The sequence below is a fragment of the Pleurodeles waltl genome, chromosome 4_1 (assembly GCF_031143425.1).
Source record: "Pleurodeles waltl isolate 20211129_DDA chromosome 4_1, aPleWal1.hap1.20221129, whole genome shotgun sequence".
Classification (NCBI taxonomy): domain Eukaryota; kingdom Metazoa; phylum Chordata; class Amphibia; order Caudata; family Salamandridae; genus Pleurodeles; species Pleurodeles waltl.
In genome coordinates, this window is record NC_090442.1 from 650,134,383 (window position 1) to 650,159,316 (window position 24,934).

The window sequence follows — 24,934 nt, forward strand, 5'->3', positions numbered from 1 at the left end:
ATGCTCTATTTTGTGGTAGTGTGGTCGAGCAGTAGGCTTATCCAAGGAGTAGTGTTAAGCATTTGTTGTACATACACAAGACAATAAATGAGGTACACACACTCAGAGACAAATCCAGCCAATAGGTTTTTATATAGAAAAATATCTTTTCTTAGTTTATTTTAAGAACCACAGGTTCAAATTCTACATGTAATATCTCATTCGAAAGGTATTGCAGGTAAGTACTTTAGGAACTTCAAATCATCAAAATTGCATGTATACTTCTCAAGTTATTGACAAATAGCTGTTTTAAAAGTGGACACTTAGTGCAATTTTCACAGTTCCTGGGGGAGGTAAGTTTTTGTTAGTTTTACCAGGTAAGTAAGACACTTACAGGGTTCAGTTCTTGGTCCAAGGTAGCCCACCGTTGGGGGTTCAGGGCAACCCCAAAGTCACCACACCAGCAGCTCAGGGCCGGTCAGGTGCAGAGTTCAAAGTGGTGCCCAAAACACATAGGCTAGAATGGAGAGAAGGGGGTGCCCCGGTTCCGGTCAGCTTGCAGGTAAGTACCCGCTTCTTCGGAGGGCAGACCAGGGGGGTTTTGTAGGGCACCGGGGGGGACACAAGTCCACACAGAAATTTCACCCTCAGCGGCGCGGGGGCGGCCGGGTGCAGTGTAGAAACAAGCGTCGGGTTCGCAATGTTAGTCTATGAGAGATCTCGGGATCTCTTCAGCGCTGCAGGCAGGCAAGGGGGGGATTCCTCGGGGAAACCTCCACTTGGGCAAGGGAGAGGGACTCCTGGGGGTCACTTCTCCAGTGAAAGTCCGGTCCCTCAGGTCCTGGGGGCTGCGGGTGCAGGGTCTCTCCCAGGTGTCGGGACTTTAGGTTCAAAGAGTCGCGGTCAGGGGAAGCCTCGGGATTCCCTCTGCAGGCGGCGCTGTGGGGGCTCAGGGGGGACAGGTTTTGGTACTCACAGTATCAGAGTAGTCCTGGGGTCCCTCCTGAGGTGTTGGATCGTCACCAGCCGAGTCGGGGTCGCCGGGTGCAGTGTTGCAAGTCTCACGCTTCTTGCGGGGAGCTTGCAGGGATCTTTAAAGCTGCTGGAAACAAAGTTGCAGCTTTTCTTGGAGCAGGTCCGCTGTCCTCGGGAGTTTCTTGTCTTTTCGAAGCAGGGGCAGTCCTCAGAGGATGTCGAGGTCGCTGGTCCCTTTGGAAGGCGTCGCTGGAGCAGGATCTTTGGAAGGCAGGAGACAGGCCGGTGAGTTTCTGGAGCCAAGGCAGTTGTCGTCTTCTGGTCTTCCTCTGCAGGGGTTTCAGCTAGGCAGTCCTTCTTCTTGTAGTTGCAGGAATCTGATTTTCTAGGGTTCAGGGTAGCCCTTAAATACTAAATTTAAGGGCGTGTTTAGGTCTGGGGGGTTAGTAGCCAATGGCTACTAGCCCTGAGGGTGGGTACACCCTCTTTGTGCCTCCTCCCAAGGGGAGGGGGTCACAATCCTAACCCTATTGGGGGAATCCTCCATCTGCAAGATGGAGGATTTCTAAAAGTTAGAGTCACCTCAGCTCAGGACACCTTAGGGGTTGTCCTGACTGGCCAGTGACTCCTCCTTGTTGCTTTCTTTGTTCCCTCCAGCCTTGCCGCCAAAAGTGGGGGCCGTGGCCGGAGGGGGCGGGCAACTCCACTAAGCTGGAGTGCCCTGCTGGGCTGTGACAAAGGGGTGAGCCTTTGAGGCTCACCGCCAGGTGTCACAGCTCCTGCCTGGGGGAGGTGTTAGCATCTCCACCCAGTGCAGGCTTTGTTACTGGCCTCAGAGTGACAAAGGCACTCTCCCCATGGGGCCAGCAACATGTCTCTAGTGTGGCAGGCTGCTGGAACCAGTCAGCCTACACAGATAGTTGGTTAAGTTTCAGGGGGCACCTCTAAGGTGCCCTCTGTGGTGCATTTTACAATAAAATGTACACTGGCATCAGTGTGCATTTATTGTGCTGAGAAGTTTGATACCAAACTTCCCAGTTTTCAGTGTAGCCATTATGGTGCTGTGGAGTTCGTGTTTGACAGACTCCCAGACCATATACTCTTATGGCTACCCTGCACTTACAATGTCTAAGGTTTTGTTTAGACACTGTAGGGGTACCATGCTCATGCACTGGTACCCTCACCTATGGTATAGTGCACCCTGCCTTAGGGCTGTAAGGCCTGCTAGAGGGGTGTCTTACCTATACTGCATAGGCAGTGAGAGGCTGGCATGGCACCCTGAGGGGAGTGCCATGTCGACTTACTCGTTTTGTCCTCACTAGCACACACAAGCTGGTAAGCAGTGTGTCTGTGCTGAGTGAGAGGTCTCCAGGGTGGCATAAGACATGCTGCAGCCCTTAGAGACCTTCCTTGGCATCAGGGCCCTTGGTACTAGAAGTACCAGTTACAAGGGACTTATCTGGATGCCAGGGTCTGCCAATTGTGGACACAAAAGTACAGGTTAGGGAAAGAACACTGGTGCTGGGGCCTGGTTAGCAGGCCTCAGCACACTTTCAATTGTAAACATAGCATCAGCAAAGGCAAAAAGTCAGGGGGCAACCATGCCAAGGAGGCATTTCCTTACAATTTCCAGCCCTGCCAAACGGATGGAATATTCAAAAGCATGTCATGCTATACAAGATTATTGATGTAAATTCCAATTTTTATTAACATTTGTACTATAAACAATTTTATCTGACGGTATGATTAACCAACAACATCTTCTGTTTGAGGGCTTGCCTTATTTTTACCCATCCACATGTTAACGTCATCAGGCTTGTGGATACTTAATGCAGAACATAGGGCTTGGTCAGAGAAAATGGGCTTGTGTCCAAATGCCCTCCCCCAATTCACAGCCATAGATCTTGATGGCTTCTCTCCTGTCCTTATCTACCACACCAAATATTTTTGCATTTTACACAAGCACCTTTCCATGACTCCTAAAACAAGCTGTTTCTGTCTGCCATCTACCCCTTACTTTTATAAACTACTTCTGAATCATCTCCCTTGCACCAATATGCTCACAATCTTGTAAATGTAAAATAGCTTTTTCAAGCTATTTTTTGTATTCATTGAAACAAAATAACACCAGAAATGTTTTAAATGCCAAAATTCCACCGAAGGAAAATGCAACAACAGTTATTAAGATGTGATGCCACAAAGGACAACAGTGGTATTCAACAACCACCAAGCAACATGAGCGCTGGAATAACAATCATAATTTTCTGTAAGGCCAGGAACTGCAACATTCTCTAGAAAAAGAGTGATGAGAGATGGCAATGAAACTTACTTCACCTCTTAGAAACTATAAGTGGTGTTTAAACTACAAATTGATGCGCAATGTAATATCAGACTAACAAAAAGTCACAAATAAAATTCTGAAATCAGCTCTTATACATCCACTTAAAAAATAAACACATTTTAAAGCTTTTAATATCTTTATATGAGTAGAACACTAACCATTTAGTTCAAAGCACACACGGTTTAAATGGTTTATACTTTTAGCTCTCAAAGTCAAACTTTATTTTTGTACAAAATTAATTTCAGGAAATTTAAAAGGCAATTCTGTTGAGTGCAGGAATGGTGTGGAGTTGTTTCTGAAAAGCACTCCTGTTAGAGTAAAGGTTATAAATGTCAGAAAATATCTTTGTTTAATTCTGAACGTTGCAAATGAAATATAGAACTGCAGCCAATCTCAGAACGCAGTGTTGCTGCACACTTCCTGAGAACAAAACAAGAATTTAACAGTTGAAGATGAGTTATTTTAAAGGCAGATACCTTTACTCCACCTCTTATTAGACAATATTTGCCTTTGAATAAATTTTTCTCTGAACGCGGAATACATATGTCCACGGTTAAGACACAGGCTGCGAATTAACTCTGGTGTAATGCTTTTTTTGCTTAAAAAAATAGCATATAATTAACGTGGCCTAATAGTCCTCTCCTCTGCTGACAACTTCTTTGCAGGTTGGGCGCAGTAATATGGTATGCTCAAACTGAGCTGTGTAGGAGCCTTTAATGTCACACAATGGAGGGTAGGGATCCACTATACCCAAGTCACACAGGCTTTTGAGAGCAATCAAGTATTTACTCTCTCCAAGACGATCAAGCCATCTGCGGCAGAATGCAAGGGTACCAAAGTTTTCGTTGATTACATTTAGCAAGTGTTTTGCTCTTGGAAGTCTGCAAAACATTAAAAAAAAAAACATTATAAGCAGCATAGTAATAAAACATGACAAGTCAATAACGAGTTCATTAATGTGAGATTAACACATGCTCCAAACAATCTGATACAAAAAATGTCCACAATAGTAAAAGTGTTTACCAAATATTCTTTACCCACTATTGGAGGAGGGAAGAGGATGAAAAGGAACACATTCAGTAAAACAAAACGAGAGTATATATTTTAGAAATCCGATTCATAGTTCATGAGAATGCAGAAAATGATGCAGAGAACAAAACGTCTAAGTGGATTTCCTAGGGCAAATATTTGATTCTGAGCTTTAAAGCTTTTGAGGATATCTTTATGGCTAATTTAGTTTCCAATTGTCTTTCTCCCTCATTTCAACAGGCAAGAGAAGCCTCAAACCTACGCTTCACAGTATGATAAATCTTATGAATTGACCAGTACCAAGATGCAACCTTTCTGGAATTTTAGGAGGCAAACATTAAAGGGTTAGCCGCAGTGGTGGGGTAGCATCAAACTTTACTCCCAAAAAGGTATACTAAGCTACCACCCACAGAGAATACATTTTTATTTAGCTGCTCAAAAGTCCATCTCTTGTAAAGGGCCTCTCCAAAAATAGACGTGGTTCAAATAAATTGTACTCTTTCCAGAGATAACTTATTGTTTGGGTTGGTACAATATTAAAAAAATTAAACGTCTTGGTGTCTCTGTACCATACATTGGTGCAAATTTTAGTCCTAGGTACTAGAGCCTTTCTTAACTCTACAGGTGAAAGTGTGGCATTTTCTAAAAATGGGTTAGATAGAGAAATTAAGCATGGATGGAATCCAGTTCCAGAAATATCTACTGACTAAATTACGTTAAGGTTTACCCAGTATGAAGGATACCAACTCCTACTCCCCACACTCACTCCACTCCGTCCAAAACCACCACCTCCCAAGACTAGCACCTTCATCAAACTCCCTTCCTAGTCACAGCAAGTTCAAAATGCTGCTAGACTAACACTCCTGGATGTGAATGTGTGTCATAAACAGCAAAGCAAAACTCTCAAGGAACGGATAAAAAATGCCTGCTCACTTAAACTCTTTCAAAAAGGCATCCATATCATGGACAACATTTAAAATGCCAAGTTGCCTTTAGCAGGAATCAATAAGGCTCTTTCAAAATATTGTGCCATTCACTACCCAGACACGGGATTTTCTACACCTGCTAGGCTTGTCCTGCATGGATTATTTAGGGGAGGGGCCGGCTTTTCATGTCTCCACTTCGCCGTTCAAGGAGGCTATGCACTTGCAGGATGCTGGAGTCATTGTGGATCTTTAAAATGCTGAGCAACTGTTCTTTGTCCTATCCTTTCTACTAATTTCCTGTCCACACCCTTTTGTGCTGTTGTGTCTAATTCATTTGGTGCCAAGAAGTTCCCCCTAACTTGCTTTTGGAGCTCAGCCTTCAACGCAACCCAGGAAGAATCCACTTTTACATTGAATAAAGTGCCACCAAGCATTTACAGCATGTATCACTGCACAGAATTCCCCCCCAAAAATGTATAAGTGTCTCCCAAGAGATTTTGTGAAATTGCGCAAAACAGCAAGATTAGTCATTCTTTAGAGACTCCAATACTAAGATTGAAATTCTTTCACAAAGGTATAATCAGCCGTAAAATATACATTATGCATGCAAATAAGAGTGTCTGAGAAGCCTTCATTACTTACAGACTAGTAATTGTGCTGGAACAGATTTAACACCTCAGCAGTGCTACCCATTGTATCTGTTGTAATGCATGTTGTGCATGGTTCTCCCACTAGACACCATGGTCCACCAACCAATTCACTCTCAACCTAGAGGAATCCATTCCTTTCTTAGGAATGCTAGTTAAAGAATAGTCGATGTAGAAGTATAAACCACAGCTCCTGTATATTTTGTAATATTACAAATAATAGAATGAACTGATTCAGTCTTTTACACAAACGCCTTTGGAAGGCAACCTATGGCGGGTGGAGCAAAAATATATTCTTAGGGGGGCCCCTACAGCAGCTTCCATGTTCAGTGCAAGGAAAATTTCAAAATATGTGGACCTTGGATTCAAGACGTAGAAGAACAGAGTAAGGAGAAGGCATGTGCAAACAATAAAGAGTAAACTGTTTTGCTCAGGTGTTTTGCTGGGGAATGTTCAAACCAGCAGTAATTTCTCAAGGTTCAACTAGGCAAGAATTGAATGTGTTGTGAATGCCCTCAAAAGGTAAATAATGCTGTAATCAAGTCTCATATTGTCCACGTCAAACTAGGTGTTTAGACCACCATCAGGCTCAATCTCGATCTGGACAAACATGGCAGGGATAAGGGATTAGGGATATTTCGAAGCAGTGAAATTCAAAGAGTAGGAGCCAAGAATTACTGTGGCTTAGTCTTGGAAACAAAGCAGAACAACATGGTTACTTATCTGTAAGAGTAGTTTTGCAGCTTGATTAACTTTCTGGATTCACATGCTGTGCTTTATTTTGCACAGCATGTCCGGTTTAGTCTTCTTTTTAGTCTTCTTTCTTTTTTATGTGGGTGTTATTAGCGTCGGACATTTGGCTGTATGTCCCACCTAGTTGATGTCAGAGACGTATGCCCCTGACGCCCTCGTGAGTGATCGTCTTCTTTAGATTCTTTTTGAAAATTTACTGCAGCTTCTTTCTTTGGCTTAAGTTCTCCTTTCCACGGTGCAATCATCTCTCATTTGAGGTAGAGGAATGGTTGCATGTGAATCCACAAAATTCTTCAAGCTGCAAAACTTACTCATACATGTAAATAACCATTTCTTTTTGCAGCATGACTTTCCTGGATTCATATGCTGGTCATTGCTTTTGTAGCGATTTTCTGTCCTCTTGGAAGGTCTGGTTACAATGAGTTTGTATTTGCAAACAGGTATTTTAGAATGTTGTTCCACCTGCACTTCTTTGTTTGCTTCTATGTCCACAAAATAGTGTTTGATAAAGGTGTGAGAGGAGAAGGATTAGTTACTTACCTGTAAATCCTAGTTCTCTTCCAGGGGTATCCTCATCAAAGTCATAAACATTGAATATTCCCGCCCTTGTGCGGGGACCCCGGAGCATATATATATAAAATACATACATATTATCATGTGTAAAACAGCAATGCAGGCTATAATCATAAATAGGCTAAAATGCTTTATTTCTATGCAAGTTTTTTTTTTTTTTTTTTTTTTTATATTATATTATAAAATCACAATAGATCATAAATATCTACCTAAGCCCCAAAAACTGGACTTAGGGAAGTAAACAGCAGTAAATAGCAGAGAAAAATAGAAAAAACCACATTGAAAAACAATGAAGCATTCTTAGCCAATAGGCTGCATGCAGGTTAACACAGGAGAACCATAAAAACTTTGGCACCGTGCCTTTAAGACCCTGAGCACCTCCAGTATCCCACCATGCCTCAGGGGTGAAGGGAAGGTGACAGTTGGTTCACAGTTAGGTCAGTACTTTTTTACGGTGACAATCTGTGTAACTGATCAGAAAGATAATCTGTCCTGCACTTCTAGGAGACTTAAGTCCGGGGAGGAGGGTGGGTTGTTTATGACTTTGATGAGGATACCCCTGGAAGAGAACTAGGATTTACAGGTAAGTAACTAATCCTTCTCTTCCAGGGGATCCTCATCAATAGTCATAAACATTGAATAGATTAGCAAGCCCATCCCTAAACTCTGCGGACTGTCCGAAAGAAGTGCAGGAAAGAATACATATTCATGCAAATAGATTTCTAAGAGAGGCCTGCCCCACCTGGGCATCCGCTCTTGCATCCGAGTCTAAACAGTAATGCTTAGTAAAGGTATGCACAGACTTCCATGTAGCAGCCTTACAAATCTCGGAAATTGGTACATTGTTAAGGAGGGCAGCAGTAGCCGCTTTTCCCCTTGTGGAATGCGCTTTTGGCCTAGCCAGTAATTGCTTATTAGCCAGTTGGTAAGTGTTAATAATACAAGACACAATCCATCTTGATATAGTTCGTTTAGACGCTGCCTCTCCTGTTCTTAAATGACCATAATTCAGAAACAAATGGTTAGAATGTCTAATCGGTTTTGTTTTGTCCAAATAGAATTTCAGCACTCTTTTTAAGTCTAAAGAATGCAATGCTTTCTCAGCCGGAGTCTCCGGATTGGGAAAGAAAGTCGGTAAAGATATAGTCTGATTGATATGGAATTCTGACACCACCTTCGGAAGGAAAGATGGGTGAGTTCGCAGAACCACTCTATTATCGTGAAAAACCGTGTACGGTTCTCTACAAGACAGAGCCTGAATTTCGCTGACCCTCCTCGCTGAAGTAATGGCCACCAAAAAAGCCGTCTTCCACGTAAGGTGCTGTAAAGAGGCCTTGTGGATAGGTTCAAAGGGAGGGCCCATAAGTTTTGACAGGACTACATTCAGTTCCCATGGAGGAGAAGGTCTCCGAATGGGAGGAAAAACCTTTTTCAAGCCTTCTAAAAAATCCTTGACTACAGGTATCGTAAAGAAGGATTCCTGAGAAGGCGACTTACGATACGCTGTAATTGCAGATAAATGAACCTTAATAGAAGATACCTGCAGACCAGACTTCGCCAGATGAAGTAAATAGGATAGTATGACGTCCTCCTGAGCTCGTATGGGATTTATACCTTGTTGAGAGCACCAGATGTAAAATCTCTTCCACTTAAAAGCGTAAGAACGCCGCGTGGAAGGTCGTTTTGACTCTTTCAAGATGCTCATGCACTCCTGTGAGAGCCCTAGGTGCCCATACTGTAGGAATTCAGGAGCCATGCTGTCAAGCTCAGAGAGGGAAGGTTGGGATGTAGGATTCTGCCTTCCATCCTGCTCAGGAGATCCGGTCTGCACGGCAACCTCCTGTGAGGTCTTTCCGATAAGTTGAGTAGGTCCGTGTACCAGAATTGGCGGGGCCATTGTGGCGCTATCAGAATCATTCTGGTTCTGGATTTGTAAAATTTGTTGATTACTGCCGGTATGAGGGGGATCGGTGGAAAGGCGTAGAGAAATGTCCCTGACCAGTTGATCAACAGGGCATTCCCTTGAGATCCCGGACGGCAGAACCTGGACGCGAAGTCTGGGCATTTTTTGTTTGTTTCGTCTGCAAAGAGATCCAACTGAGGTCGACCCCATTGACCGAAGATGTCCTCGACTACTTCGTCGTGTAGCACCCAGTCGTGCGCGTTTTCCAGATGTCTGCTCAGGAAATCTGCCTCTACGTTTTGCTGACCTGGCAGGTGTACCGCTGTGATAGACATTCCCCTGGCCAGGAGCCAATGCCATATCGTTTGGGATTCTCGAGACAGAGGTAGTGATCTTGTTCCCCCCTGTTTGTTCAGGTAATACATTGTGGTTGTATTGTCTGTCTGAACTAGGATAGATTTCCCCTGAACCAATGGAGAGAAAGATTTGAGAGCCAGATGGACTGCTCTGAGTTCCAGTAGATTTATGTGATAGTTCTTTTCCTTGTCGGACCACAGACCCTGAGCTTGGAAGGAACCCAGATGAGCACCCCAACCCTGAAGAGACGCATCCGTCACCAGAGTGTCGACTGGAATTGTCTGGTGAAACGGAGAACCTATCGACAGGTGAGGTCTGTGCATCCACCATTGTAGTGATTGAAAAGCCACTGTTGGTAGTCGAACTCTGTCCTCCCAGTGACCAGTCTTTTGGCTCCAATTGTTCTCTAATGCCTCCTGAAGGGGCCTCATGCGTAGCCTGGCATTCGGGACAATGAAGATGCATGAAGCCATGGAGCCCAGAAGCGATGTCACCTGACGAGCTGTAGGTGCATCGGCTGTTAATAGATGTTGACACTTTCTGTGGATTGATAAAAGTCGTTCCTCCGAAGGATACACTCTTTGGAGCTCTGTGTTTAGTATCGCTCCCAGATAGTGGAGGTTTTGTGTTGGAATCAAGGTTGACTTGTCGTGGTTGATTTGAAGACCTAGAGACTCGAAAGTTCTTAGAACGATATCTCGATGTTTTCTCGCCTGATCCGGAGATGAGGCCTTCACTAGCCAGTCGTCCAGGTAGGGATAGACGAATATTTTTTGTCTTCGAAGGTGTGCCGCTACCACTGCTACACATTTTGAAAAGACTCGGGGTGCAGACTTCAGGCCGAATGGAAGGACTCTGAATTGGTAGTGCTGTGACGCTATCTGGAAACGTAAAAATTTCCGATGTTTGGTTGCTATTGGGATGTGAAAATATGCATCCTGTAGATCGATGGAGCACATCCAGTCCCCCTGATGCAGTTGCGGGACAATCTGGTGAAGGGCTAGCATCCTGAACTTTTGTTTTCTTATGTACTTGTTCAGGAGCCGTAAGTCCAGAATTGGTCTGAAGAGGCCCTGTTGACCTTTTTTCGCCACCAGAAAGTAACGGGAGTACACCCCTTTTCCTTTTTGTGCCGGAGGAACCTTTTCTACAGCTTTCTTTTGTAGGAGTGCGAGAACTTCCTTGCGTAGCAGGCTGAGATGAGAAGGAAAACACCTTGCTGGCGGCAAGTGTGGAGGAGGTTTTTTGAAAAGGAGAGAATAGCCATGTTCGACAATATTGAGCACCCATTTGTCTTTTGTGATTGAGTGCCACTCGCGAAGATGATGCGTAACACTTCCCCCCACCGGAGTGGTGCACAGTGCTGAGGGAAGCAATGCCTCATTGCTTTGATGGCGTCTTTGCTGTAGACTGTTGAGGTCTACTTGACCCTCTGTCTCTTGTGGGTCTACGTGCCTGAAACAGGGGACGTCCCTGTCGTTGTTGTGGCCTTTGAGACCAGTGAGGGGTTTGAACCCTCTGCTGGAATGGTCGTCTGTCATACGGCCTGTACCTCCGCCTGAAGTCTTTTTTACGTTCCAGGCCCACTGCCCTCATCGTGTCGACTTCCGTTTTCATTCGGGCCATCTCTTCATCCGCGTGGGTACCGAACAACGAACTCCCGCTGAATGGGAGGTTCAAAATTCGCTGCTGTGCTTCCTGCTTCAGACCCGTGAGCCGTAGCCAGGAAGACCTCCTAGCGCAGATTCCGTGCGCATACCCATGCGCAGCCAAATCCGCCCCGTCCGCCGCCGCGCTGATGACCTGGTTAGATACTAGGCCACCTTCCTGCAAGATTTCCTGGAAGTCCTGTCTATCTTCCCTGGGCAACTTTTCTGTAAATCTGTGGAGTGAGTCCCACAGAGAGCGGTCATATCTGCCCAGAAGTGCTGAGGCGCTGGAGACCTTCATAGCAGATGCCGCCGTACCGCACATCTTTCTCCCCAGAGAGTCTAGGTGTCTGCTCTCCTTATCCGGGGGGACTGTGGAAGATGATGCCACAGAGTGTGTTTTTCTGGCTGCGGCTAAGATCACAGAGTCCGGTGGCGGATCCTTCCGCAGGAATAAAGGATCTTGTTCCGGAGCTTTGTATTTCTTTTGAATCCTAGCAGGGGCAGACTTGAGTGGCTGGAGACAGAAAAGTGTCCATAGTCGGTTGCAGCAAACCCGGTACTAGTGGCAGCAGTTTTCTCGAGACTGATCTGTGTTGTAGGGTCTCAAAGATAACTGAGGATGAGGTGGCCGGCTCTGGTACCTCAATATTTAGCTTCTGCGCTCCCCTTAGAAGAACCTCATTAAAAGTGGTGATATCATCCACCGGGGAAATCCTAGCAGGTGGAGAATCTGTGAGTGTGGGGGAGTAGCGCCCCACAGACGATCCTGAAGAAGACCAAGAAGGTGATCTTCTGCGTGGTGTTCGTGACCTGGTTCTCCTTCGGGAACGGGACCTGCTCCGAGAGGCTGTAGCAGAGTGTGCAGGTCTTGTGGTCGGCTGACGAGAAGCAGAACGAGCCCGTCCTGCTCTAGCTGTAGGCGATGGCGTTCTCGGTAATGAGGCAGTAGGAGAATACATCCTCGAGTATTGTGAATCCGGGGATGCTGTGATGGGAGAAACATGCCCCGATGCTCTGGAATGGGATGATGCACTCCTTATAGAGACCACCGGTGAGGGAGCTTTGTCCGCTGGCTCCACTGCCTGTGACACCGCTGAAGGTTGTGTCGACGTCGATTGTATCCTCGACGTCGAAGGTTGCGCTGGCTGGTCTGCTCTCGACGTCGAATGTCCTGACGTCGGAGGTCTTGCCGTCGAGTGTCTTGACGCCGATCGCCTATCACGGGACCTGGACCTACTCGCCGTCGTGTGTCTCGACGTTGAGTGGCGAGTGGTCGACGGCGGATGTTCATGCCGTCAAGGTGTTTTTGGTGTCGTGTCCTTCGACGCCAAGGGGTGAGACGTTCTCAACGGCGAACGGGAGCGCCGGAGATGACTCGACGTCGAACGGCGGCCTGCCGTTGACGGAGATGTACCCCTGTGTCCATGTTTCGACGTTTTGTCCCTCGACGTCGGTCTGGTCGCCGTCGACGTCGATCTATGCCGGTGAGACGGTGGTGCCGATGACGTCGATGGAGAACAAACAGGTACAATCCTACCTGTCGACGTCGATCGGGCCATTCCTTCTGCTGTAGGTCTGGGAAGTGAAGAGGATGTTGACTTTTTCCTCTCCTGAAGCCCATGTAGCCTGATCTTCTCTCTGTCTTTGAGAGTCCTCCTTGACATGTTCTTACAATACTTGCAGGTGTCAGGACAGTGACTCTGAGGCAGGCAGACAATACACAGAGAGTGTGGGTCTGACTGGGCTTTCTTCTTCCCACAAGAGGGACATTTTACAAAAAGAGAAGGCATTTTTCTGTCAGAAAAAACCTTCCTAGCTCAGACAAAGATATTACTTGTCGAGTGAAAAGTGAAAAACGCTTTTTTAAAGAATTTTTCTGAGGAAAACTCAGAAAAACTGAGAGCTCAATGCTCCAGGATCCTCTCAGAAGAAGCCGGAAAAAAGAACTGACCTAACTGTGAACCAACTGTCACCTTCCCTTCACCCCTGAGGCATGGTGGGATACTGGAGGTGCTCAGGGTCTTAAAGGCACGGTGCCAAAGTTTTTATGGTTCTCCTGTGTTAACCTGCATGCAGCCTATTGGCTAAGAATGCTTCATTGTTTTTCAATGTGGTTTTTTCTATTTTTCTCTGCTATTTACTGCTGTTTACTTCCCTAAGTCCAGTTTTTGGGGCTTAGGTAGATATTTATGATCTATTGTGATTTTATAATATAATATAAAAAAAAAAAAAAAAAAAAAAAAAAACTTGCATAGAAATAAAGCATTTTAGCCTATTTATGATTATAGCCTGCATTGCTGTTTTACACATGATAATATGTATGTATTTTATATATATATGCTCCGGGGTCCCCGCACAAGGGCGGGAATATTCAATGTTTATGACTATTGATGAGGATCCCCTGGAAGAGAATCATATGGCCACTTTGCAGTGTCAGTGAAGGAGACGTTGGCGATGAAGGCAAGTGTTTTTCCATTTTTCCACGTGGAGTGTGTTCGTGTTTCTTTTCCAAGGCAACCTATGCTGCCATATGGAATCACTGTATTGTCTGTATTAACTATCTTGCTGTAGTCCCTTTGCTTACAAGTAACTCGTTTGAAGCTTGTGCGAAGGAAACAAAGAATTGGTTTCCTTTACTGATTGCCTTTGTTCCCTGAATGTAGTACATGACTGCTTTTATGACGTTTAGTGTGTGCAGAGCCTGCTTAGCTTGATATATTGGCTGTTAGAAAAAAGCTGGTAGCTGTATGGTTTGACATGGAAGGATGGTGCGACCTTTGGATGCTTGTGGGTTTAATTGCATCACCACTCTGCTGTGGTTGCTGCAGGTTTCGTTGCATCACCACTCTGTCCCTGTGAATTTGTAGGTAAGGTTCTTGCTTAGCGAGTCCTTGGAGCTTGCTAACTCATCCTAAGAATGTGATTATTAACAAGAAAGCCATCTTTAAGGTTAGGAATTTTAGTCCTGCACTGTGGGTCTGCTCGAAGGATGGCTGCATAAATTGGGTGAGTACTATATTAAGGTTCCTTATTGGTGTGTGTGTGAACCTTGGGGGTGCCAATATTTTTGCACCTTCCAGAAAATTTTAACTAACTGGTATTTGAAATAAATTTCTGCCTACTATGAGAATGAGACACAATGGCTGTTAAATGTACTTTAAGTGAGGCATATATTAAACCCTCATCAAGTAGATACGTATTTCAGTGTAGCTGCATCATGTGCCCAGTTGCTTTAGGCAGCTACTGTGGTTTGTCAGTGTCTAGATTTGCTCAGTTTTGCGTGTAGCACCACATGGTGGATGGTCTATTGCTTCTCTGAACATTTCCATGGTTCTTTCTGAGAAGAGTCTGTATCTACACTTTGTCCTTTGCAGCTGTGCTGCTAATCAGAGTGTGTGATTCTGAGTGAAGCACTTGTCCAGCTTACATCGTAAACAGGTCTTTATACACTGCTAGTGGTATTCTTCAGTCCTGAGCCATTTCTAATAGGTCTGATAACCAGGCTTTTCTTGCAAACAGAGTAAGATTAGTGCCATTGTTGTTTGTTGCCACTTTTTTTATTACTAACAGTATCAGGGGCATTCGAGAAGGCATATATATATATGCAAATTTCCCTGACTATTCAATCGACACAGTGTTCCCCAACGACCTGTGGTTTGGAAATCTGGCTGCAAAGTTTTGGCATTTTGCTTTGGAAAGAAGTTGGTTGATGCAGTTCCCCACCTTTTGAACATCATGTCTACCGCCTCTTGTTTAGTTCCCACTTTGGGAAGTGCATGCCATTCTGCTTAGCCTGTCAGACTCTGTGTTGTGTACTCCAGGTAGATGTATCATCACTAGTGGGATGTTTCCTTGAACAATTCATATCTTGTGTGCTACAGGGACAGTTCATATGATCTGGTCCATCCCACGTTTGTGGAAGTAAAACACGGTTGTCAGGACTTGTACTGTTCTCCTGATTACCTCTGTTTTAAAGGCCATCAATGCTAGAGAAACAGTTTTGCGTTCCAAAACATTTATTTGCCTTACTGCATTCTGAGGGTTCTGCAAGCCTCAGATCTTCAAACTATTCATATGTGTTCTCCACCCAGTGTATGAGGTGTCTACTATGATGGTGGCGGAAGGAGTTGGATATTGAAAGGTCTACCTGTGGTAATATTTGATATCTTGCAACACTGTAGCTCTTTGTGGAATCTGTTACAACTACTAGTTCTTTCCAACTTCTTGTTGCCTGTGACCATTGTCTCTATAGCCACTAGTGTAGTGGTTTCATGTGTCTTGCAAGCAGGAAGCTATCATTCCCATTAATTATTCCAAAGTTCTCACTGTCAGAACCTGTTCTCTGGTAAAGGAGAATTTACTCTTAACACCAGGATTCCCTTTGAACAGATAATGCTTTGGCTTCTGTTGAGTTTAGTCTCGCTCCCAAGAATATTTTTCCCTTTGTGGAGTAGGTGCTTTACTCTGTTGTATAGCTGTGTTTATCCTCTCGTGACACCTTTTGAACGACCCTGAATTTACCTACCAGTCTTTTCCAGCAGCAGTACAGCTGGATCACTCTTCCTAGATGAGCTGCTGAAGCAACTATGCACTTTATAAAAGCCTTTAGGCCACATTTTATTCCGAAGGGCAAGACTTTGAACTGGTAATGTACCTGATCTACTATGAACCACAGGAATAGTTTATGTTTCATTGGTATGTTCAAGTGTGCATCCTTGAGGTCTATGGGTGCCATATAGGCTTCACCGCAGAAAACAGATGACTTCTAGCAGAATCTTTGGGCCTTGATGTATCGGTTTTAAACCACAAGGTCTCACATGCATCTGAAAGTAGACGGAGTACAACCCCATGGCCCTTTCCAGTTGCAGGAACTCCCTTTCAATCACCACTTTGCACAATAGATCTTCTACCTCTTCGTTGAGATGACTTTGTACTTTGAAGATTAAAGTTTTTGGTCTTAAGTTTGGTGGTTGTGTGAATATTCTGATACTGTACCATCTTTAGAATCTGTTTGTTGGAGATGATGGTACTCCAGTGTTGGAGGAATCTGCAGATTCCAAGCCCCAACACCCCTCACCCCAATTGGTGTTTGATGTAGGGGTATCTCTAGTGTGAAGTCAATTGCTAGAAGGCCCTATGGCAATAGAGGCTGATCCTCTGCTTCTCACTCTCCTACGGAAAAGCTGCGTGGAATGTTTGTATAGTGCAATTGTGGTGGTGCACCTTAGGATGATGTCTGTGGTGTAACTGAAGAGTGCCCAACTGCTCGTGGTGCCTCTCCTCTCATGGGTGACCTTTTCCTTGGTGTTGCTATTTTCTGAAAGGACCCCCAGAATTGGAGTGCTCCCATCTTGCCATCTCGTCTTTTTTCATTCTCTGCAGAGCATCATCCACTGCGTTCTGAATATGTTATCTCCAGTGAAAGGCATATTGATACCCACTGACTGTACATGGTGCTTGAAACCAAACACTCACAACCATTCATTTCTCCTCATGGTGGTTCCTGTGCATAGCTGTCTTCTGGCAGTGTGCGCTGCATCCAGTGCTAGTTTTAGAAAGATGTTTGCAATGGTGCATTACCGCCAAAATTAATTTTTCACTTTTTTGTACTGATGTGTTATACGTAGCATCCGATCCTAATTTTCTTCCCATTACTGATGACAATTCCTTTTTGAGTAGCGCACTGGACTTGGCTATACAAAACTGGGTAACCACGAAGAGCTCCATCTTCTGGTCTACCATCTTCAGTCTCTTGCTTTCTCCGTCAGGTGGTGGGGCTGTGGTTGCTGATGTGTTTGCTCTTTTCCGAGCTGTGGTGAAAATGATGGAGTCTGCCTTCACTGTACCATTGATGTAAGCTGGGTCCTGGAGGATTGCTTTTCTTTTTCGAAACTGGCATTATTTTATCAGTGTCTGGCTCTCTGAACGCTTCCCTCCTCTGACCAATGATGCTCAGTAGCATTGGAAGGTATTAGTTATTACTTTATAAGGGCATGAGTGTTTCCAGTAAGAAGCAGGAATCTGTCTGATCCTCTTCTAGCTAGGATTCATACTTGTCTGCCGCCTACTAGACAACAACTTTGTCGTCTGGTGGAGAGGACCTCTATTCCCCCTTTAGGGGAGCCTGTTTCAGTATCCTGCCACCCTTTGTCTATTGAGGTTTCAGTGCTGAAAAACTCATGCTCAAAATGAAAGTCCCCTTTTTCTTATTTATATGTGAAGCTCTCCTCTTCTGGATCCTCTTGCTAGTCCAGGGGTAGCTGGAGGATCCAACTGTAGTTGTTCCACCAATGGTTGTTTTTGTGGTAGGCCTTTTTCTCGAGTAGGTAGACTAGGGATTTTGTATCCTTTGGAGAGTTGTCAAACTCCCTCTTCTGCTTAAGCAAAGCTTATATTCTGGCTCTGAACTTTTTTTCTTTCTCTTGACTTAGAGAGTTTTGTGTTTGATGTCATTCATCTAGGACTTCTTTGGTGCTGAAGATTCCGTCTGCCAGACTTCCTTCACCCTCCAGACTCTTCATCCCCTTTTTGTGTTAAGACTGGTTTGGAGAGTTCGCAGTCAGCGGCATCCTCGATCTCGGATCCATGCGACTGCCAAACGTTCGGTGACAGGGTAGTCCTGGTGCATTTTGAATCCAACTGTCTTTGCACTGCACACAAAAGCAAACAAACAAACACAAATGATGGACAGAATGCAGAACCAATCAAACATTCACCCCTAGTCACAGATCTGGGTTTAATCCATCAATTCTCTTTCTCACCAGGCCACCCCAGATTGGACCCAGCCATATGCAAATCAGTCTTGACCATGTTCCTCACAGGAACAGTCCACCTGAACTGCCAGGCTGGGTCCTCCCTGGACCGGAAACAAGCATCCTGGGACCGGTTTCAGGGTATCACCCTTCATCAGCCAGGCTAGCTTGAATTCAGTGGCATAGGGAGCCCCAGGACCCACGTCTGGGCATACCCGGCACACCTAAGGCGACAAAAGCAAACAAACACAAATGATGGACGGAATGCAGAACCAATCAAACATTCACCCCCCAGTCACAGATCTGGGTTTAATCCATCTATTATTTTGCTCACCAGCAGGGTGGCTTTATCACTTGCCATTTGTGTCCCTCATGGGATGGTCTTTTTGGCATCTTCTCTTTTTCGCCATGGGCTGCTTCTTTGACATTGGGAGAATTCTCCCTGCACTAGTTCAGTTCCCTCTAGGTTGTCCTTGTCGCTGGAGAGTTCCTCCTTTCTGGGAGTGTGTTTCAGCATTTATGTCATCGTGTGGTGACCCTTCCTTTGTTTCTCCCTTGATTTCAGAGTCTTAGGTTAAAACTCGGAACATGCATTGAAGCCCTCATGGCTATCCTTCCGGGAGAACTTGTGATGGCACTTGTGGCAGAAATGGAAAGGGGCGAGCCCCAAACTTTCCTAATATTCTTGGAATCGTGTTGTGGCAGTCCTTGAGGGCCCCATGGAAAATTCCTCAGTATAGTTCCCTCGATGTCAGTCAGTTGCCGATAGTTATTCAAGCTACCCAAGTGTCTTTCTGTGGTTTTCCCAAAAAAAAAAACAAAAAAAAAAAAAACACTTATTTCTGCTTCTCGATCTGAAGCTTTTGTCCATGCTGACAGACTCACCAGCAGGAAAAAAAAATAATGGATAGCTCGCACATGGGCTCAAGGGCCTATGTCTGACATCAAGGCAGGGGGACAGCATACAATACTAGTCAATGCCAACACCGCCCATGTGGGGAAAAAGAAAAGGAAAGAAAAAAGGACTAAAAAACACTATTCTAGACCAAACCACTAGATGGCAGAATAATACATAGCACGTGAATCCAGAAAAGATTCACGCTATAAAAAGGGATTCTTTGGCTCTTTATTGAAGAAACTTGGGCTCATGGAGCACACAATAGAAAATATGGCAAGAATGCTAATTGGAATCCTAGCAGAAGCATTCAGAGTGTGCTAAGGAGCAAACAGTGAAAAGAACTGGTTTCACTCAAGGAAAGGGAAAACATCCAACATGCAGGACGAATCTAATGAATGGTAGTTCCATAGCACCATGAGCAGGGCCACTGGAAGTATGCAGCAAGAGGGGGCCCAATTATGCAGCAGGGCTGCGGCAAAAAAAGGTAAATTATGTGTCACGATGCAGCACATTTCACAATGGTATTACTTCATTTTCCGTCATTTTAAAACTTGGTAACACTAGATGGGCATTGATTGCACCTCATTAGTGCCAGCTTAACACCCAAACATAACAATAAAAAGATAAGTTCAGCTGTGAAAAGGACCTTCGATTGCACAGCAAAACGTGTTGCCATATTATTAGCAATGTTTGAGCTAGAAACAATTTTTTGGTTAAAATCTTCAGATTATGCGGCAGATGATTGATTATGTGGCAAATGCAGAAAATCTATCATTATGTGAAAATAGCCAGGGCCACACAATGATAAAAATAATTCTAATTCCAGAGGTCAAATAGGAGGTTGCATTATCAAATGGTAAACGGCTAAATCAATCGCATGTCACTCTGCTAAGGCGCCATTTGAAATGATAAAATGTTGAGATTCACAAGGTACATAGACATCTTGCATAAGAAAGTTGCAAGTACACACAAAAAATGCAAAATGGAAATACATGCCTAAAATCTTATGTCATCTAAAATTACTGGATGCTCCTGAAGAAGCGGGTGGCATTTGGGCCTGCTATTTCTACAGAAGCACACACTACATTCATACAACTAAGCTACTACAAGCCCTCTCATGAAACAAAAGCTGTCACTTTGCATACACTGCCTCAGTTGATGCATTTGTCAAAATAATACAGTTGGGCAGCTTAGCCAACCTCAGAGGGGAAAGGGCACCTACAAAACAACAAGCTTTTACAAGGCAATAGGTCTGGCATTTTCTTGAGTTAGAGCGGTTGGCATTGTAAATTCAGAACTGGACTTTTCTTGCCATATAAATTGCTCAACCCTGCCTCATAATTTTGTCTTTTCCTGGCATGTTTTGATGGTCTCGGACATCAGAAATCACAAGCCCTTGAGAAAAGATGAGAAGAAGACTGCACTACCTCAAGTTGTGTAAATGTCTGAACAGAAATGGGAAAATAAGGCCTGAAAAGTATTTTTCTTTTTATGTTAACAGAATGAAAAGTCTTGCATGCATTTCAACGAAGCTCTAATGAAGTTAATAGCAGAGCACCTGAGGAGATTTATGGCCCCAAGAAAGGAAATAAGCAATGCCCTGGTGTGCTGATGTCTCGGAGGCCTGGGAGGGAGGGGGCCTGGAGAGACTCCATATGAGGCTCTACAGGTTTCACATCATGCTTCTAGGTGTAGCTACATTCTACCAGAAAGGGCATATTGTGGCTGTCATCAGCAGTGAGCTGAATGTTTAGGCACTGGGTGTTTCCTTTGTAAAATAAGCTTATTTTAGGAGCCAGAGGTAAACTAGGATACCACTGGAATAAAGCCAAAACAAATGTCACCGACATAGGAGGTGGGAGTAACGGAATGCTACAATAAAACACAGGCAACTACCAGCTTAAAACACCCAGAGTGGGAGGGGGGCGTCCATCAGAGCAACAGATAAATAAACCAAAGTGTAATAATACAGTAGTTAGCCACTGCTCTGAAACAGAAAAAGGGGGTAGAAAAAGGCAGAACTGACCACTAGCGAGCAAGAATTGTTTAAAGGACACTGCAACCAACAAAATAAATTGCTTTAAGCCATAAGAAGTATGCTAACAGTACACACTAGATCGAATGCTTACACTCGAAGTCTGAAATTGGTTGATGTTCATCGATCCTCTAATGCATGGGTACTCGCAAACATTTTTCCAGGGGCAACAAACGTTGGTCTGTGATGTGACTGAGGACTGCATTGATGCCAGCAGGGTGGAGGTCAAGGGTTTGGGGGGAGGTGGAGGGTGCACTAGTGTTAAGATGGATGTGGGTGAAGCAAAGCACATATATATCTAGTGTCTGAATTGCACTATGTGAAACCAAACACTTGGGATTAATCCTGGCTTCTCCGCTTAACTAAATTATGCGATTCTAGGCAATTGTTTTATATCACTTTTTCTCCTTTGTTTAAATTATTAAATATGAGGACCTCGAAAATACATGACTTCAGGATGTGCAGTATACCAAATCTTCCTCTGTGCTTGATTTAAAAAACTATGTTCTTCATGTATAGTAGAAACACAGGGTCACCTGAAGAGTTCACATAAATGACTTGCCTCTTAGTTCACTACTGGCATTGTTGTCAGAGTTTTTGGGGAGTGGGGGAGGAAAAAAAAAATAATGTGTAAAAACTATCACTTTTAAAACAATACTTCTCAATGTAACAATATATTCTTATGTACTAAGGTGAAACTGTTCTGCATGTTATTAAAATACACTTTTGAATTTTGAACAGGCTATCATACTTTTACTGCTACAAAGAGGTCAATTAAAAACCCAGGAGTTTCTAAAGTTAAGTGGCGGAGGACACCCTGGTTACTTTATTTCTTTAACTAAAAGTAACAAATAAATGCTTGCCTGTTTAATTAAAAACTTTTTAATGTCAGAGCTGAGTGAAGTAAAAGCAGCTCAGTGCTGCAGTAGACCAGGGGGCCGCATGCGGCTCCGGGGCTATACTTTAAGTATCACTGCTCTAGTGTGACCACCAAAAACGATGCAGTGGGATTCCATCCCGAGCTCAAATTTGGGCACTTCATGTGGAAGTCAAAAGGCTAAAAAAAAGACCAGGTCCTAGATATTCTGCGAGCATCCTAAAGATTAGAATAATTCAATAGTTTACCGAGAAATATAACCTGTATGTTTCTTTATACTGCACTTGAAAAGTACGAGCTATCCCTTTAGCCTTACAAGGTGGATCTTTACAATTTAGCTTAGAAAGTTGTTTTCCATTAGACATTATGATGAGGTAGAACTTGTACCAATGTGAACAATCTGCTAATGCACTTATTTTTAACTGAATTTACTTTCTTTGCGCTCCAATCATATTGGCCATGGGTAATTTCTGATATACTACGAAATTCTGTACACATTTCAACATATTATATAATACAATGCAAATAATCCTAAATCAGTGTCAGTTTTGAATGTATACACTATGCTTCACAACAGTCAATTTATCTTTTGCGTTGTTAAACATGTTCTAAAATCATGACCCCAGGCAAAATGTCATAAAAATACAGGACAGCTCAAGCACGAGTTGAATTACAACCAATTAGCCTTTGACTGTTTTAGTATCTAAGGTTTAAAATTTAAAACAAATTGAAATAAAGTAGATAACCATGAATCACTTAGATACAAATGGATTCAAAATACCTTATTGGCACGTGTCCAACATCAAAGTTTTTCATATAGTGAGAACATTCCATGTCGTCATGAACAACTCCTTTTCCAGTGCTACCAAAAGTTTCTATAGCATATACTTCTCCCTCCTAAAAATAAATAAAAACATAAATAACTATCAAAAACAAATAACAAAGATGTGCGAGTATTGTTAGTCAATAATTATAACACATTTATCAGGACTATCAGTTCAGTTAATAGCCTAATGGAAGGCAACAGACAGAAGAAAAAGCTACAAATGTAATGATCAGTAATAATCAACGAAAGAAATCAGAGCACTTCTTTGGGAGCCACTGTTACTATCTTTGCTTAATCACATCTTGAAGGATAGTCTAACTGCTTGTGGACAGTGCAGATACATTTTACACCGATCTTGGCTTTGGCTGGTATCCAATCAAGTGTTTTCATGGCAGGCCTGAAGAGGTCCAGTTTATGTGGGTATTGACATATTTTGAATGCCCAATTCTGTAGTCTTTGTAGCCTTTAAATTACAGTTTTGGGAGGTGTAAGGAAATGCCTCCTTGGCATGGTTGCCCCCTGACTTTTTGCCTTTGCTGATGCTATGTTTACACTTGAAAGTGTGCTGAGGCCTGCTAACCAGGCCCCAGCACCAGTGTTCTTTCCCTAACCTGTACTTTTGTATCCACGATTGGCAGACCCTGGCATCCAGATAAGTCCCTTGTAACTGGTACTTCTAGTACCAAGGGCCCTGATGCCAAGGAAGGTCTCTAAGGGCTGCAGCATGTCTTATGCCACCCTGGAGACCTCTCACTCAGCACAGACACACTGCTTGCCAGCTTGTGTGTGCTAGTGAGGACAAAACGAGTAAGTCGACATGGCACTCCCCTCAGGGTGCCATGCCAGCCTCTCACTGCCTATGCAGTATAGGTAAGACACCCCTCTAGCCGGCCTTACAGCCCTAAGGCAGGGTGCACTATACCATAGGTGAGGGTACCAGTGCATGAGCATGGTACCCCTACAGTGTCTAAACAAAACATTAGACATTGTAAGTGCAGGGTAGCCATAAGAGTATATGGTCTGGGAGTCTGTCAAACACGAACTCCACAGCACCATAATGGCTACACTGAAAACTGGGAAGTTTGGTATCAAACTTCTCAGCACAATAAATGCACACTGATGCCAGTGTACATTTTATTGTAAAATACACCACAGAGGGCACCTTAGAGGTGCCCCCTGAAACTTAACCGACTGTCTGTGTAGGCTGACTAGTTCCAGCAGCCTGCCACACCAGAGACATGTTGCTGGCCCCATGGGGAGAGTGCCTTTGTCACTCTGAGGCCAGTAACAAAGCCTGCACTGGGTGGAGATGCTAACACCTCCCCCAGGCAGGAGCTGTGACACCTGGCGGTGAGCCTCAAAGGCTCACCCCTTTGTCACAGCCCAGCAGGGCACTCCAGCTTAGTGGAGTTGCCCGCCCCCTCCGGCCACGGCCCCCACTTTTGGCGGCAAGGCTGGAGGGAACAAAGAAAGCAACAAGGAGGAGTCACTGGCCAGTCAGGACAGCCCCTAAGGTGTCCTGAGCTGAGGTGACTCTGACTTTTAGAAATCCTCCATCTTGCAGATGGAGGATTCCCCCAATAGGGTTAGGATTGTGACCCCCTCCCCTTGGGAGGAGGCACAAAGAGGGTGTACCCACCCTCAGGGCTAGTAGCCATTGGCTACTAACCCCCCAGACCTAAACACGCCCTTAAATTTAGTATTTAAGGGCTACCCTGAACCCTAGAAAATTAGATTCCTGCAACTACAAGAAGAAGGACTGCCTAGCTGAAAACCCCTGCAGAGGAAGACCAGAAGACGACAACTGCCTTGGCTCCAGAAACTCACCGGCCTGTCTCCTGCCTTCCAAAGATCCTGCTCCAGCGACGCCTTCCAAAGGGACCAGCGACCTCGACATCCTCTGAGGACTGCCCCTGCTTCGAAAAAGACAAGAAACTCCCGAGGACAGCGGACGTGCTCCAAGAAAAGCTGCAACTTTGTTTCCAGCAGCTTTAAAGAACCCTGCAAGCTCCCCGCAAGAAGCGTGAGACTTGCAACACTGCACCCGGCGACCCCGACTCGGCTGGTGGCGATCCAACACCTCAGGAGGGACCCCAGGACTACTCTAAGACTGTGAGTACAAAAACCTGTCCCCCCCTGAACCCCCACAGCGCCGCCTGCAGAGGGAATCCCGAGGCTTCCCCTGACCGCGACTCTTTGAATCCTAAGTCCCGACACCTGGGAGAGACCCTGCACCCGCAGCCCCCAGGACCTGAAGGACCGGACTTTCACTGGAGGAGTAACCCCCAGGAGTCCCTCTCCCTTGACCAAGTGGAGGTTTCCCCGAGGAACCCCCCCCTTGCCTGCCTGCAGCGCTGAAGAGATCCCTAGATCTCCCATTGACTTCAATTACAAACCCGACGCTTGTTTCT

At 44.6% G+C, this 24,934-nt stretch overlaps 1 protein-coding gene across 1 annotated transcript in view; it reads right to left on the minus strand.

The window, feature by feature from the left end:
* Positions 1-2,635: 2,635 nt before the first annotated feature.
* METAP2 (methionyl aminopeptidase 2) overlaps positions 2,636-24,934 on the minus strand; it is a 124,113-nt gene continuing 101,814 nt past the window's right edge. The window contains exons 10-11 of the mRNA XM_069229096.1: positions 22,479-22,594; positions 2,636-4,176 (exon numbers count right to left, since the gene is read on the minus strand). Of these exons, the coding sequence (XP_069085197.1) occupies positions 3,924-4,176; positions 22,479-22,594 (369 nt within the window). The 3' untranslated portion in view covers positions 2,636-3,923. The remainder of the gene's footprint in view (positions 4,177-22,478; positions 22,595-24,934) is intronic.